The 17,138-nt window shown below is 35.6% G+C and overlaps 1 protein-coding gene across 3 annotated transcripts in view; it reads right to left on the bottom strand.

Moving 5' to 3' along the window:
* KCNT2 (potassium sodium-activated channel subfamily T member 2) overlaps positions 1-16,892 on the bottom strand; it is a gene marked incomplete at both ends in the record, with an annotated part of 353,426 nt that extends 336,534 nt beyond the window's left edge. For all 3 annotated transcript variants that reach the window (XM_079727058.1, XM_079727057.1, XM_079727056.1), the window contains one exon: positions 16,798-16,892. In XM_079727058.1, the coding sequence (XP_079583184.1) occupies positions 16,798-16,892 (95 nt within the window). The remainder of the gene's footprint in view (positions 1-16,797) is intronic.
* Positions 16,893-17,138: the final 246 nt, after the last annotated feature.

Below are 17,138 nucleotides of genomic sequence, written 5' to 3' on the forward strand. Positions count from 1 at the left end.
TCAGGACCAGGGATCGAACCCGTGCCCCCTGTAGTGGAAGTGCAGAGTCTTAACCTTGGACCGCCAGGGAAGTACTTATAACATTATAATTTTCATAAGGGAATTTAAGAACCTTCCCATATTAGACCATTCTGTTTATCAAGAGAAGACTTAAGATACCTGCTGAGATTACAATTTCCTCTGAGAACTGCTCAGAAATGAAGGCAAACAACCAAACAGTTAAAGAATTAGACTTAGAATTATACTTAGAATTGGAATTATGGGTTCCCTACCCCAATAGCCATATCACTTGCCTAACCTCCATCCCTCCTCACCCACCCACCAACACACACATACATTTTTTTCCCCATAAACAAACCTGATTTTGTTTGCACACCTTGAAGTGGCAAAGTTCTTCAGAGGAGGCTGAGTCCTCCTCCAGCCCCAGAGGTCTCATTGCTCTGGCCATGTTTTGGTTTGGGCACAGCACGAAGCAACTCCAGCCACCAGCACATGAGAACATATCTGTCTGGCAATGCTTTTCTCACTTTAAAGAAGGGCTTAATACAAGGACAATTCTTTTCTCTACCTCTTGACTTTGTCACTGGAACCAGAGGAGCCATTCAGGGACCAAGGGGACAAGCTCCAGGAGACAGAGATAGAGTAACACATGTCAATGGAAGCCATGGAGAAAACACATATCCTGGGGTCGAAATTCAACCCTGAAACTATAGTAGTTCCAGACATCTTGTTTTATTGCATGTATCTTAGCTGGGTTTTCTAGGATTTGCCACTGAGAGAATAGAGACTTTCTGCTATTGTGTCAGGCATTTAAATTCTCTTTAGTTGAAGAAATAGACTCACAGACAGACATAGAAAACAAACCTATGGTTCCCAAAAGGGAGAGGGGGGTGGGGGAGGGATAAATTAGGAGGTTGGGATTAACATATACACACGACTATATATAAAATATGTAACCAACAAGGACCTACTGTATAGCACAGGGAACTCTACTTAATATCTTGTAATAACCTACAATGGAAGAGAATCTGAAGAAGAATAGATATATACATATGTATAAGTGAATGTATAACTGAATTGCTATGCTGTACACATGAAACTAACATAATATAGTAAATGAACTATACTTCAATTAAAAAATAGAAGAAAAAAATAAAAATAAATTATCTTTAGTTGAGTTTCTGCCTATAAAATGCAACATGAGATTGGTTTACCTTTCCATACATGTTGTGAAGAATACAAAACCAATACATTTTAAAAGGATTAAATACAATATAATAACTTTTTTATGTATTAATGTACATAATATCATCACATAATTCTGTTTCCCCTGTGCTAGCTCCACAATTTGCTCATACTTTTTTTTATGTAGTACGCTACACAATAATTGCTTGTTTATTTGTCCTTCTCTCCTTTCTAAGATAAATGAAGGTGGGAACACCTTATTCTTTGTTTTCAGAGGCTTAGCACAGACCACAATTCATGGTCAGGCCTTAACTATTGCTTGTTGAATTGAATTCAATTTTATCAATAATGAAAATGTGTATATTAAAGAGCACCTTCCTTGGGCGTTTTGCAAGGCATAATTAGATACTAGAGATTTTGCTCCCTAGAATTTATAACCCCAGTGAATAATGTCAAGTTGCATTGCACAAACATGACAAACACTAACCCAAATTGATCCTCTTTTCATATTTCCTCTCATTTCACAACATTGATATTCTTCACCCCAATCCATTTTCACATTTGTTAATGACACTTCCAAAGTATTTTATTGAATTTTTTTTGGGGGGGCCATTTTTCACTATCACTGCTGTACCTCTTTTATCCCATTAAACTAGCTTAATGAATTTCCTACTCTTCCAGCAGTTTCTAAAGCTACAACTTTAATCACGCCACTTTCTTATTCAAAACCTTTCAATAATTCCCCACAGTCTAGAGAAAAAAAAAAAATCACACTCTTCAATTTGGCAATATAAGTTCTCCTACAGTCTTCCCCCAAACTACTGATATCCATTATTGATCCACAAGTATCCTATACTATGTCCAATCTAGTCTACTTACTGCATCTTTTCCTAGAACATGCCCCATGGAAGACCCACCATACCTTTGGGCTAGCCATTACTACTTTATGTCTAATACATGAATCCTAATATATAAAATTTCCTTTCTAAAACTCTCCAAGAAGCTCTTTCTAATACTCCCATAATACTGTCCCTTGTACCATGTTCTACTTTATGGGAGTTATTTTGCATGTCTTATGTCTCCGACACAATATAAGCTCAAGGATGGTATGAGCGTGGGATTGTATCATTCAAGTACCTCGCATACATCATCCTAACTCATATGGTAGCAGGCATAAGTTCAATGTGAACACAATTTGAGATGCACAGAGGAACTTCCCCTCACTTTATTATACGGGTTTACTAAAAGGAGACATTACTTGGAATATGTAGTAGGAGGAACAGAATCAGCAAGTCAGAGCAACTTTATAATGAACATGTTAATTAGTCTTTTTTAAAAAAACACATTTAATTATATATTTCTGTAAGTGACTAGAGTTTGTTTCTCTCCTACCTGCCATGTGGTAAAGAGATGTATTATAAGTTTCTTTCTGATACTGAAAAGGAGAATGAAGTGAAATCAAAAGTGTTCATTCCATTGGACAAAAAGAGCAGGTAAAGCTCTGACTCGGTAAATAGAATAATAATTGGAATATACATGTTTTGGAAGAATGTGTCTCCTTCTATTCTAAGACTTGGAACATGTTAGATAACTGTCACTGATATATTTCACATATTTTTTATTCCTCTAGAAAATCATTCTATTCACACTAACACTGCAAAATTAAACATACTCAACTATTATAAGCACCGTTCCTCAATTAAAAAAAAAACCTTTTTTTATACTATTTAAGACCAAAAGAATTCCTTCTGTTCATCCCAATTATATAAGTATTACTACCACTACCTATCTGATCTTTTCAACACCTCCACAAGTCTCTTGGACAATGGCACTGCTGCCTGTCAAGCAGACTGATGGCTTTCACTGAGCAGCCCTATATGTAAAATTCAGAATTCACTTTAACAGTCATTTGAACTGTCACTGTATGAATTATGGACTGAAGCACATTCTGCTTTGCCTTTTTGAAAGGGAACCTTCTTGTGAATATTAAACTAGAAGTGGGAATGGCATTTTCAAGTCAAATGATTTAAACTACATACCTGGGTTTAGAAGGAGCTTTAAAAAACTATTTTGTTTCCATGGAGAAAAACATCTCAAATTCAAATGATCTTCTACTTTTATTATAATAATGTATATATGTATGTATGTGGTGCACATATATATTCATAGCTGTGACTTTTTTTTCTTTAAAAAATATCTTCCTTATATTACAGAATTAAAATTCTTGGAGCCTTTGTGTAAACCACGTGTGTTAAACAATATAGGAAGATCCAAAATAAATTGAAGACATGACTTTTTCCCTAGAAAGTTATATGTTATACCTGAAATAACATGTGAGTAATTGTAAAACAACATCATGATATGTAAAATATATTGAATAGCCTGAGTGATTTCAAAGATTTCATTAGTAACTCTGGCTCTGTGTTTGGTTTCGGGTCCAATCATGAAGCAGGGGGATGACGTGAACAGGAAGAGATGCCAGGAAGCCTAAGAACGTGGTGTGATACCAGCAAAGACAATGAAGTGGATATCAGCATGGGAGGTGGGGAGTGATTTCTGTGAGTAACTACAATGACTAAATTTCAAAAAGCAGTTTAGGAAAAATTAATGAAGATATTATGTGCTCATAGACTGGAAGAATTAACATTGTTAAAATGTCCATACCACCCAAGGTAATCTAGAGATTCAATGCAATCCCTATCAAGATTCTAATGGTGTTTTTTCACAGAAATAGAACAAACAACCCTAAAATTTATATGGAATCATAAAAGACCCCAAATAACCAAAGCAATCTTGAGAAATAAGAACAAAGCTGGAGGCAACATGCTCTCTGATGCCAAACTATATTACAAAGCTATAGTAATCAAAAGAGTAAGGTATTAGTATAAAAACAGACACTAGGGCTTCCCTGGTGGCGCAGTGGTTGAGAGTCCGCCTGCTGATGCAGGGGACACGGGTTCATGCCCCGGTCCAGGAAGATCCCACATGCCGCGGAGTGGCTGGGCCCGTGAGCCATGGTCGCTGAGCCTGCACGTCCAGAGCCCGTGCTCCGCAACGGGAGAGGCCACAACAGTGAGAGGCCCGCGTACCACAAAAAAAAAAAAAAAAAAAAAAAAAAAAAAAAAAAAACAGACACTAGATAGATGGAACAGAATAGGGAACCCAAAAATAAACCCATGTATATATGTTCAATTAGTTTACAACAAAGGAGGCAATAATATACAGTTAGGGCAAGGACAGTCTCTTCAATAAATGGTGTTGGGGAAATTAGGCAGCCACAATGAAAAGAATGAAACTGGACAACGATATTACACCATGCAAAAAATTAACTCAAAGTGGATTAAAGACTTAAACATAAGACCTGAAACTATGAAACTCCTAGAAGAAACCATAGATGGTAAGGTCTTGACATAGGCCTTGGTGATCATTTTGAATCTGACACCAAAAGCAAAAGCAACAAAAGCAAAACTAAATAAGTGGGACTACTTCAAACTAAAAAGCTTCTACACAGGAAAGGAAACCATCAACAAACTGAAAAGGCTGCCTACCAAATAGGAGAAAATATTTGCAACTGATAAATCTGATAAGGAACTGATATCCAAAATATATAAAGAATTCATACAACTCAATCAAGCAATCTGATTTTAAATATGGACAGAAAATCTGAATAGACATTTTTTTCAAAAAGACATACAGACGGCCAAAAGGCCAAGGAAAGATGCTCAGCATCATTAATCATCAGGAAAAAGTTAAACAAAACCACAGTGAGTGGGGGGGTGGGGGTGGTGGTGGTGGGATGAATTGGGAGATGGGATTGACATGTATACACTAATATGTATAAAATAGATAACTAATAAGGACCTGCTGTATAAAAAATAAAATAAAATAAAATTCAAAAAAAAAATCAAACCACAGTGAGATATCACTTCACACCTGTCAGAATGGCTATTATCAAAATAACAAATAACAACTGTTGGAGAGGTTTTGAAGAAAAGGGAACCCTCATGCACTGCTGATGGGAATGTAAATTGGTGCAGTCCCACGGAAAACACTATAAAATTCTTCAAAAATTTAAAAATAGAACTATGATATGATCCAGCAATTCCACTTGTGGGTATTTATCTGAAAACAAGAAAACACTAACTCAAAAGGATATGTGCAACCCTATGTTCATAGCAATATTATTTATAATAGCCAAGATATAGAAACAACCTAGGAGTCCCCTGATGGATGAATGAATAAAGTGCATCAAATATATATGTGTGTGTGTATATACATATATATTTCAGCTAAAAAAAAAAGTGAAATCTTGCCATTTGTTACAAATGGTGTTGGGAAAATTGGGGAGCCTCATTGAAAAGAATGAAAATGGACAACGATATTACACCAGGCAAAAAGTTAACTCAAAGTGGATTATAGACTTAAACATAAGACCTAAAACTATAAAACTCCTAGAAGAAAACAGAGGCGGTAAGGCCCTTGACATAAGCCTTGGTGATCATTTTGAATCTGACACCAAAATGGTGTCAGATGGACCTCGAGGGCATTCTGCTAAGTGAAATAAGTCAGACAGAGAAAGACAAATAAAATACGATCTCTCTTTCATGTGGAATCTAAAAAAATAATAAGTTTTTTTAAAAAGAAAAAGCTCATAGATACAAAGAATAGATTGGTGGTTGCAGAGGCTGGGAGAGGGAGTAGGAGAAATGGGTGAATTGTTTGTTTTAGTTTAAATAAATTGATTTATTTAAAAGAAAAAACTGGGCCTGCAGTTTGAAGACATTAGAAATGTGTTTTCAGGAAAAAAAAAATTAATGGAGGAGTCAATTAATGAAGAACATTGAATACTGGGCTGAGCATTTTAAATTTTACATAATAAGCATCAGTGACATGAATATTAGGTTAAAATTATGTTAAGAAGATTCTGATGAAAATGCTTAAGTTGAATGAGACTTGAGCTGGCCATGGAGATTATTGGAGGTGGGGTGCAAAGAACAGGCTTGGAACAATGAAGCATGCTAGCAAGAGCTATATTAATTTAAATAAGAAGGAATGAAATGCTACCAAAAAAGAATAGATGGAGATCAAGAACTAACTAAAAAAGCAAGCTGAAAAAATAATACAAAACTACTGTGAGTTTTGAAATGCAGAATTCTGGAGGATTATAATGATATTGGTGATGGTGGATAAACTGAAAAAATATTCTAGTTTGAGGTTATTTGTATCAACTAATTAGCAACCAGAAGTCTGCTATAAAAATTATGTGCTTAATATATATCTCTATGTATATGAAGATATATAGGGCTATATAAATAACTAAATTCAGGATATTTACAAAGTCTTTATATAATGTTAAATTGTATGATATTTACTTTAGGTATTTGTGGGAAAATAAATGAATTAATCTAACCTTTGTGAGGAGGTGAGAATAACTACAATTCAGTCTTGTGTTTTGGTTAGAATCTTAGTAGATTCTCCATGAAGTGAGTCATCCTACCCACTATTGAGTACATTTATACTTCAGGTTCACAACGAAGAATATAACCCTAAACTCTTTGCATTCTTAATTATTAATCAAAGCCATCTATATAAAACAAGTTTTTAAGTAAGATTACATGAAAGACTAAGTAACTTCAGGAGTTTCTCTCTTTTTTTGTCCTAAAATATGTATCTGAAATACATGTATGTGTGTCCTGTAGATCTACTTTAAGTGAATAATTCTTTCTAGTTATATCAGCATCTGACAGTGAGATGTCACAAAAGTCTTATGAAATTTGCTCTTCTTTTATGACAGGAAAGTGGGTGAGGATATTGTACACTAACCAAGATCCACGGGACAAATGTCCTTTCAATTTGAACACCAAGGAAAGCTGTATTTCTCCTGGACTGGTGGTTTATTTCTCATCTTATGTGACCGATCATGTCTTTGCTCTAACTCTGTGGTCCATCTCTGGTAACTACATAGGAATTCATGGAATTCATATTGTGTACCAACTCTACACTTGATTCATTTTTACCCCCTTATTATATTTTTCTTCAGCTATTTTTTTTCTATTTATGCTATTGCACATATTTATGTGAACCATTGCAAATCTTTTTTGGAACAGGTGAAACATACTAATAGGTACACCTAAATGTTAAGGCCTCCATCAAGTAATTTGACATTACCACATTTAGATGTCATAACATCTCTGCAAGAGGATTTTCATGATCACCAGCACAATTATTGAGAAAAATGAATTTCAGGTGGGTACAAATACCTTAGGGAGTAGAAGTATAAGTAGAAAACCCCAAAGTTCTACTGAGAAACATAAAAAAAACCCTAGCCATATCAAAAGAAAGGTAATTGTTGTGAATTGTTGTGACTCCTGGGATATCAATTACCTTTAGCCTATTTCTACTATAAATAAATAAATATTTATATAAACAAAATCTCTGCTTTGTTTGTTTCACTAATTTCCTATTTCAATCCACTTTCTTCAGACTGTCAAAAGAACAATGCTCTATATGGAGAGGGGAAAAACTATTTTCTCCCAGAAAATATTACCAACATCAAAAATTCCATAACTTTCCTCGAGTTACTCATTGTGATGCTAACCTAAAGGGATGCAGATGCTATGTGATTCTTCTACCTTCCAAAGCATTCACATTTGTTTGCATTTTGTTCTTTCTGTTATTTCATAGCATTAAACCACATCTGTTTAGTTGTAAACATAGGGGGTAGGCATAATAATTAGATTCTGGTTCTAGCTCTTAGGATTATGTAACTTGGAACAAGTCATGAATTTCTGTACCTCAGGACATTCATCTGTAAGAAAGGAAGGATACCAGATTCCTAAGAGCTGGTGTGAAGAGTCAATGAAATAATACATGGGACATGCTTAGAACAATGTGTGGCGTTCTATACCTTCTTCAATATCATCACCTATTTTCACTTCTTCTTCTGTATTTTCAGTAAAGAGGTGGAATAGCACAGGAACTCTTGTGGAGAGATAAGCAAGAAATAGAAACATCTTACAAAAGCTTCCATCTACAATTTGCCAGTGTCATCATCACACGGTGTGGTCGTGACTAAAGTCATTGCCATCACTCCTGACTGGAACTTGTGCTGCTTACTAATCACCAGATCCGATTCCTAGGGGATAGAGTGGTATTTCAATTTTTGACAGACCTGACACAGCAGCCTGTCCATTATTAAACCACACATCTGGTCCCTCTTGTTAATAACTGGTTGTTTGCAAAATGTGGACTATCTGCAAGTCTTCCCACAGGGAGTTAAATGAGGTTGAAATGTGTTCATCCACTTTTATCCCTATTCACACAGTGCTTTACAAGATGGGCTAAGTGTGCCCCCGTAATAATTCATCATTCTGTTTCTGTGCAAGGTCCACTGCAAGACAGCCAAGAACAAGATGTCCTTTAGTCCTTAGATTCACTGGTTTTTGTCTTTGTGCGCAAAGTCCATTTCTTGCACATACATAGTGTGAAAAGTAGAAATAATACAACTCTGAGTTTAAGAAAGGTGCACACAGAGGGAAATGATTCTCACTCTTTAAAGCCGTGGCATAATTGCAGTAATGCTGAGAGGACTAAAGCACAGTCCAAAGAGAGGCCCAGTTAAGAGTCTGAACAGGAAAGGGGTCCAAGAGTTGAGACTTGCTGCCAGGCAACAGTGCCCTACAGACCAGCCAAGCTTGGCAGCCTGGGTTTCTGTTTCTACTTCCCTTCACTGCTTCTATTTGTCAAAAAAAGACGAGATAAATATGATCAATCCAAGACAAAATCGGGGAGAGAAATCTCACTGTCCCCTGCCTCCCTTTTCCATGGATCCTCTTCTCAGAACCCGCAAGAGTATGTCCCCCCTACTCCTTTCAGGTGACCAGGACTTTCCAGCCTCTACCAAATCCCTTTCCCAACTCCAAACCCATCCCCACATCCCAACCAAAGACGACAGGTCAATCTAATACCACTGGAGCACTCAGTTTACACAAATGATTTACTTTTCCGAGTATGTGCAGTGATTCTTCCTTCCCTTGAAATTATACTACATCTCAGATTCTCCTTAAGAGAATCTAGTTCTGGTTATTGAGGAATCAAGGTCAGATATTTTGAATTCACTCTTCTGCTTCCAGATGATCAGATATGAAGGACCCAATGCCATTCTTACAGCACTTTCTTGCCTTCACAACGCCTGGGTTTTTATTTATCTTCTGCAAGCACGTATATGGTCACTCTTTCACATGAGCAATATGCAGTCAAATATCACAGTGGCTCAGGGTCATGCAATACCCAGACACTGTAACAAATTATGAGGCCAAACATACACGAACAAAGATTTGGGTGGGAGCGATGGTTGGGAATACAAGGTAACCTCAGCTCCTAAGGAACCATAGCCTATGCTCTGTAATACATGAGTGTATAACAAAACAAGTGACATAATACAGAATATTAGAAAAGTTATCAATATTAATGATTGTTTTAGGTGAAAGAAAACTAATAATGTGATTTGGCTGGCAAAGTAAAGCTCAAGATTGCAAAATGTGGCAAATTTAGTGCTCGCTTCAGCAGCACATATACTAAAATGTGGCAAATTTCTTCATTTCTACGTTAATCAGAATTGAAGTACAATAATCATTATAAATGTGTATTAGGTATAAATATTTAATATGGATTATATTAAATGTTTGACAGATTAACAATGTTCTATATTTTATTGAATTGCAAGGGTAAAATATCTATGCTCGGTCTTTATAATTTGTTCATAAAGTTTGGTCATTTGCTTAAAACTTTAAAAACCTTACATACCACCACCATGACTACCAGAAAGAAGTTTCTGGCTCAGAATATCTTTATCCACTCTACTTGGGAGGTACACTCAGTATGAAAGGGGACTCCAAGTCCCCGCCCACCACCCACTTCACTCACATCCTAGTTTTTACAACTCCCCACAGCCAGTTTGAATTTGTACTGAGGTTGAGATTTTCTCAGTGCTACAGATGCACCTTTTTCTTTTTACTCTGTTCTCCAAGTAGTTTTCTCTTAAATTGTAACTTGATTGCTGTCTAATGATTAAGATACTTGTGAAAAAAAAAATCATGACCTATTAAAAAAAATCCCATATGCAGTCAAAAATTATCAAAGAGTAAAAGTAATTGTCCTTCTGGATTATTACCTATTGTTTTGATTACTTTTACTGAGAAATTTTAAATTAGCAACTTAAGACTCAGGAAAAGCATTAGTTTAAAGACATCTTGATTGAAGGTATTAAATACAGCTCAGAAAAGGCCACCCTTATTAAATTTCAAACTATAAATATACAAAGCTGCTGGTTAAATTTTACTGTAAAATGTATTTCTTCCTGTTTCATTTTCTAAAGGCAACTTAGACAAGCATGGCACATAAGTAAGACAACGTTGGCAATACATAAATACACTAATAAAAGCAGATGAACCATCAATGACAAAATGATATATAAACATATAAACGATAAACAAGAGCATGATTTTTTTTGTTTTTTTTTGGGGGGGTATAGTTGTTTTACAATGTTGTGTTAGTTTCTACTGTCCAGCGAAATGAAGTGGAGTTCCTTGTGTTATACAGCAGGTTCTCATTACTTATCTATTTTATACATATTAGTGCATATAAGTATAATCTCCCAATTCATCCCCCTCTTTCCCCCTTGGCGTCCATACGTTTGTTCTCTACATCTGTGTCTCTACTTCTGCCTTGCAAACCGGTTCATCTGTACCATTTTTCTAGATTCCACATATATGTGTTAATATACAATATTTGTTTTTCTCTTTTTGACTTACTTCACTTTGTATGACAGTCTCTAGGTCCACCCACATCTCTACAAGAGCATGATTTGAAAAAGCCAATAAAAGTATCGCATTCACTATTAACCTAGTACAGGTACACGTGATGACTAAAGATATTGTTAATTTTTATTTTGTACCAATAATGAAGACCAAAATAAGCTTTCATTTGTATTACTTATCTTACTACCTTTCAAATCTATTTTTGCAGAAGTTGAGTTACATTACTAACAGAGAAGGAAAAAAGTATGTTAATTCTGATAAAACAATAAGTTAGCTGAAATCATTTTCTTGGTCATCCATCTGGATTTATGTCTTTCTACCCGTCCTCAAGACTAACTTGAAGCTGCAGTGGAGAAGCTGTTTAGTAGAAAGTTTAATCTCCTGAAAATGTCACATACCTTATGTGGAAAATGAAATTGCTACATTCCAACTTCCTTCACCCAAGATTTATTATACATAGAGGTATCTTGAGAAAAGTGTAATACTCACAGAAGAGATATTACAAATAAGTAACCATATGCAAAAAGTGGATATATAAGAGTGGTTAAATGGAATCAAACTTTAAATTCCAATAAATTTGAAAAGCCATATTTCAATTTTATTAATAAGAGTAGGTAAAAAGAAAAAATCATATGTTTTTATATAAACTATGAATGTCTGAATTATTGGTAACTATTGAAAAATAATAATTATTATACTACATTTTTCTCTGCATTTTATATATTATATATATATGTAGAGTCAATTTTTGCACCATTGCCTACTTCAGCAGTAGGTAATTTTTTATTGCCTTATTCAAGGAGATTTCTCTTAATATAATAGTGCTAAAAGGCACCAAATAATCTGGGTTTTCTGATAATAAATGCTTAAATCATTTTTATAGATATTGCATATGCATGGTTGGTTCCACTATATAATTAAACAGTAAAAATAATATTTCATTCTTTTTAATAACACTTAAAATATTTTAAAAGTATATTTACTGACCTGAACATAAAATCTTAGAATAAGAACTTTATATTAAATGGCTACTTTTCAAAATAATATATAATTTAATAAGAAAGATAAAATTGGTAACACATAAATGTGCCAGATGCCAATCCAAAACCCATTTTCCCAATTCAATTTGATTATATAAAGTCATATTGCATATTTTCATTGTATGATAGCTAAACTTACACATACTCCAAAAGCTATCCAACATTCCCCCATTTTATAAATACTTCTTAAACTATTAATCAATTGAACTGTACCCTTTGTTCAATTCTTTTATGTTTTCAATTACTACAATGCATCAGGTGACTTGCTTGCATTACTTTTAAATTCCACCTACAAAACATGAAAGATATACTTAAAATTACTGGAGTTGCAACACCTGACCAAATATCTGAAAACCAGAATAATGTTAATTAAATAAATGGCCTATTCCGATATGACTGCAACTGAGAATTGTCCATTATCAGTAATTTGTCCACAGCTGTGATAATTTATCCACATCAAGTGCATTGTGTTCCAAACTTTAAAATTACTGAGTCATGATGAAGGATGAGAAAGGCTTGTCCTAACTGCCGAAAGGCATTTAAAACCTGAAATTTACCAACCTTTAACTGGAAGAGAATATTCTAAATTTTTATTGCTTTATGAATCTTAGAAACATTAAAATAGAAAAAAAAAGTATTGTAACACTACAAAGATTTTACATATTACAGAATGGCTCCCATATAAGATCAGTTAAATTCTATCTCTACTCATATTGGTTTCAATCATAGAGTAACTTTGATGATATTAAGTATGCTAAATATTAAATTCAAAGTATATTAAGATTTTGAGCCATCTGTAATATAGTGATTTTAGCTACTGTATTTTCAAGCCAACCCTGAATATCCTATCTACAAATGCTGGATGCTCTTCTTGACAGTCTTAAAACAGAAATTCTGCAAGGATATCATCATAACGTAAGCAATACTTTCAACATTCTGGGGGAAAATTCACCTCTAATTATATCTGTGAACACCTCCTGATCAAGCCCTGTTTCATATTCTTTCTTATATTCTTCCCAAAGCCTAACTTAATGAGGCCCTCAGATGTACATGTATTCAAACATTAGCTGATTGGATAAATGACCATTAAAGAAATATTATACAAACCATTTAAATTAGATTTTTGTGTTCTATTCAGGATGCCAAAAAAGTAAACACGCATTATATATACAACAGACATCCCTAAGGCGTAAGCAGTGTTGGCATTTAGCAACTCTCAAACTTATTCATGGCCTCCCAGAACTAATGTTATTCCTATGCTAAATTATCTTCACTGCTCTAACTCTTTTCCCTTCCGTGCTACTTAGAACAGGATACCAGAATGCAAATAAGGGAGAGGTAATTATGTAAGGACGCACTGACCTATACGTTACATAGTCATTCCATATATTTCACATAGAATACAGATCTATCACATATACATTATACATATACATACATATTGCATGTATTTTAAGTGTGCGTCTGTTTCCCTACCAAAAGGCGGTACAACATAAACGTAAGTGAACTATCCAAGGCTAGTTCACAATCTACGGTGTGGAGTACACACTTCCTGTATCCTGGTAGACCCACCAATATTCCCTCTGTAACAATACCCTTTCACACAGCAGTGATATGCCTCACTCATTTTCACATGCCATCCCAACATATCCTACTAAGATTGAATTTAAAATTCTTAAAATGAAGGGCGGGGTAGAACATGTCTACTTTCCTATCATCTAATTCCCCCATCATTTCTAGGATGTGACTCTAGATGGGGAAGGTTTCCAGCCTGATCCAGATTCCCCCAGAAGAAGACCTTGAGTTAAGGACTGAAGCCTAAATAGCATATTTGGGAAATGATACAGAAAATACCAGTTAGGGAGAAGGGGGAGGAAGCCAATAAACTCGCAGTACCAAGCCATTTATCACCGTGAGCCAGCTAGAGCTGAGTCCCATTGGACACAGTGTAGAGAACATGCTCCAGAATGGTCCCAAGCAAGGAACTAGGAGGCTAAGGTATTTGTCTAACAAATCCGTATTTACTCAGTGGCACTTCTGCCTTGCTCTCCAAGAGTCCCTGGTGTGCACCTGAGGCTAGGAGAAAACAAACAAAAAACCTCAGACAGGCAGAGGGTGTTCATAGAAAATATCCAGAGAACATGGGCAGAGCAGTAGATGCATCTGTTGTTAGAAACTGTCTACATATTCCTGTATGAAAGACTACTTCCTCCTCAACTCTGCAGGAATTGAGTCCACAAGATAACTGAGTAGAATAAGATTGCTATTCAGCCTTAATTGCAAAGAGGAATCTGTGACAATACTAAAAAGAGAAGACTTTACTTATTGCATATTAATTTAAGATTCTGAAGAAAATTTTAAAAGTTGCAAACTTTGAGTCATAGGTGAAGAAGAGAACTAACATTAAGAGCACCTCACCTATGCTAGATGCTGTAAAATTATTCTTATAAATTCAAATTTAATTAAGTGGAGGGAACTTCGGAGCTTCTTGAGTAATTTCAGTCACAAAGTCATCTTTACACTTGTAAGATATATCACCAACACAAGAATTTAATTTCCCAGAAACTGAGTTTCCTAGTCCTTAAAATAATTACCTACAATTCAGGGACTATGTGAGGATCGACTGAGATAACACATATCATAAGTTAACATATACATGTGTTTATATATATATATATATATATATATATATATATATATATATATGTTATCCACACACATACATATAAGCATATAACATATAGCATAGTTAACATATAGCACTAGCCAAGTACTTAGTACCAACTAAGTGTTAGTTTTACAGAAATATCTTACAGAAATAAGATTACTGAATTTCATAATGGCTGAATGACTTGCCCAAGGCCACTCAGGTAGTGAAGAAATAAGCATAGGATTGAAACCTGTGTCCCTATTAATCAAAGGCTCTTGTCTTCGAAGATGGACAACTAATAGAACCAAAACTAAGTTTTCACGGAGCCACAAAATTACCTTTAAAGTGGACCCACCACGTTTGGTTCAGTAACAATACCAACAGTACATATGGCCTAATTTTAAAGTTAAAGTTGGTCTAGCATAAACTTTCATTATAATACGTATTTTAAATAAACGTGCAAAACTTTTTTTAACATAGCAACGACTCATTTAGGAAGCAGTCAACTAACCAAACTTCTTAATTCCTGAAATATAACTGCAGCACCCCTAGAAAAGTGAAGGCAACCACATGAACAATTAGTATCTGGGATACGATGTTAAAAAAACACAAGCAAACAGTGCTACCACCACCAAGTCCAAAATATGTACTCCATGTGCTCAGTCCAGCTCACACTTTTACAATGAGGGTTTCTACTCTACATGATGATCCTGACCTCCTGAAGTAACAAATACAGATCCAATTACGATGAACACCTCACTGTACTTCAAGAGCCATTGAGCTAAGTTAATATAGTTTATCTAAATGTCAATTAGCATTGAAATCTGTTTAAATATTCTTTTCTTCATCTTCAGTCAACCAGAACACCTTACATTCCAAGCATACTCATAAATTGGTATTTGTTCTTTAATTTTTTACCAATATATATGTTTTTGCCTAAAAAGAAGAGATTGAACTGAAATATTATCCTCTACAAAACATCCATACCCCTTTAAATTACTAACATGAGACCAAAGAAGAAGTCCACAATTGATGCTCAAGATAAAATCCCCTGTGTGTAGGGTAGGGGTTGGTATTGAGAGCTGAGATGGGAAGAAGAGGAAGGAAGGTATTTCCCAGTGGTTGAACAAGAGATTCTGAATGGGACCAATAATGGATCTTTTATGCAATTAAAATAGAACATCAATACCAAACTGAACTTTAAGGGAACATTTCAATTGAGTTGAAAGACTACTTAGTATACACATATTATTTTAAAACAAGGAAATGTGGCATGTGATACCTAAATGACTATTTTGGAAAATACTAAATTCAATGAAACATAAAATGTGCTTCTTAAATAATAATAATAAGACATAGCAAGAGGAATTCCAGAAGTTTAACTAGGCAAAACAGTGATGCTATAGATAAAACACATGAGCAATATTATTATCATTATTTACGAAAAGGTTGGATCATACTATACGAACACCATTATTAATAATAGTCATAGTTACCCATTCAAAGTGAGTATTTTCCATTGCCAACGCTGTCATTTTCACTAACTACCTGTTACATATTTAAACCAATTGTCTACCTGCGTCTTCAAATGTTTAAAAAGCATAAAATTCCCAGTGGCAAGTGTCTTGACACCTAATCAAGACAAGACTGACACGGAGTAAGTAAACAGGTGGGTGCAGGTGATTTTAAGTTTCTAATGTGCTTTTTCAATCAACTTGGATGCATTTTCGAATTTGGTTAACAACACCTAAGGAAAAAAAAATGAAAATTGACTGGCACTGATATTGCGTGCCATTTGGATGTAATTGTACCTCTCACGCCAGCCTCATACACACCCTAAGAAAGCACAGATAGACAAAAGAATAAGCACAAATAAATGCAACAAATACATTGCAGGGATCAGAAAGTGAAAAGGCAAAGAGTTCCTTGCCTACAGCAATTGCTCTAGAGAGTCAAAATGGAGAGACACGTCAAAGAGTCCCTTTTCCTCCCTCCCCCAGCCTCTGGCTCCTTTCCCTCCTCTCCCTCCTTTTCCCCTTCCAGCCTCCCCATCCCTCCCTTTTCCAGCTGTATCTACGGAACCACAATGCAGCACACCACTCACCTGTCGTCGTTCTGCCATCCTTGGTCCCCTAGCAGCAAATCCCGAAACCTGTACCTGGGAGGCAGAGGGGGCACTTCGCTCTCCAAATCAACCATCCTTCCTCAAAGAGTGGGAAACGTAAAACAACGAATGGAGGCGAGGAGGACGAGAGAAAGAAAATATTGCGGAGTAGAGGGCGCGGACTAACGAAATGCGGGAGACGGGCTGGAGCAGGGGAAGGGGCCTGGGATGGGGGAGGGGGGTCTGCTCCCAGCCGGAAGCTGAGGCTGAAAGGGGCCGGCTCCTCTCTCCTGAGGGTGTGATGGGGATGATGCAAACCCAGCCCAAGAGCAAAAGTCTGG

Source organism: Hyperoodon ampullatus (assembly GCF_949752795.1).
Source record: "Hyperoodon ampullatus genome assembly, chromosome: 2".
In the NCBI taxonomy this organism is placed as follows: domain Eukaryota; kingdom Metazoa; phylum Chordata; class Mammalia; order Artiodactyla; family Ziphiidae; genus Hyperoodon; species Hyperoodon ampullatus.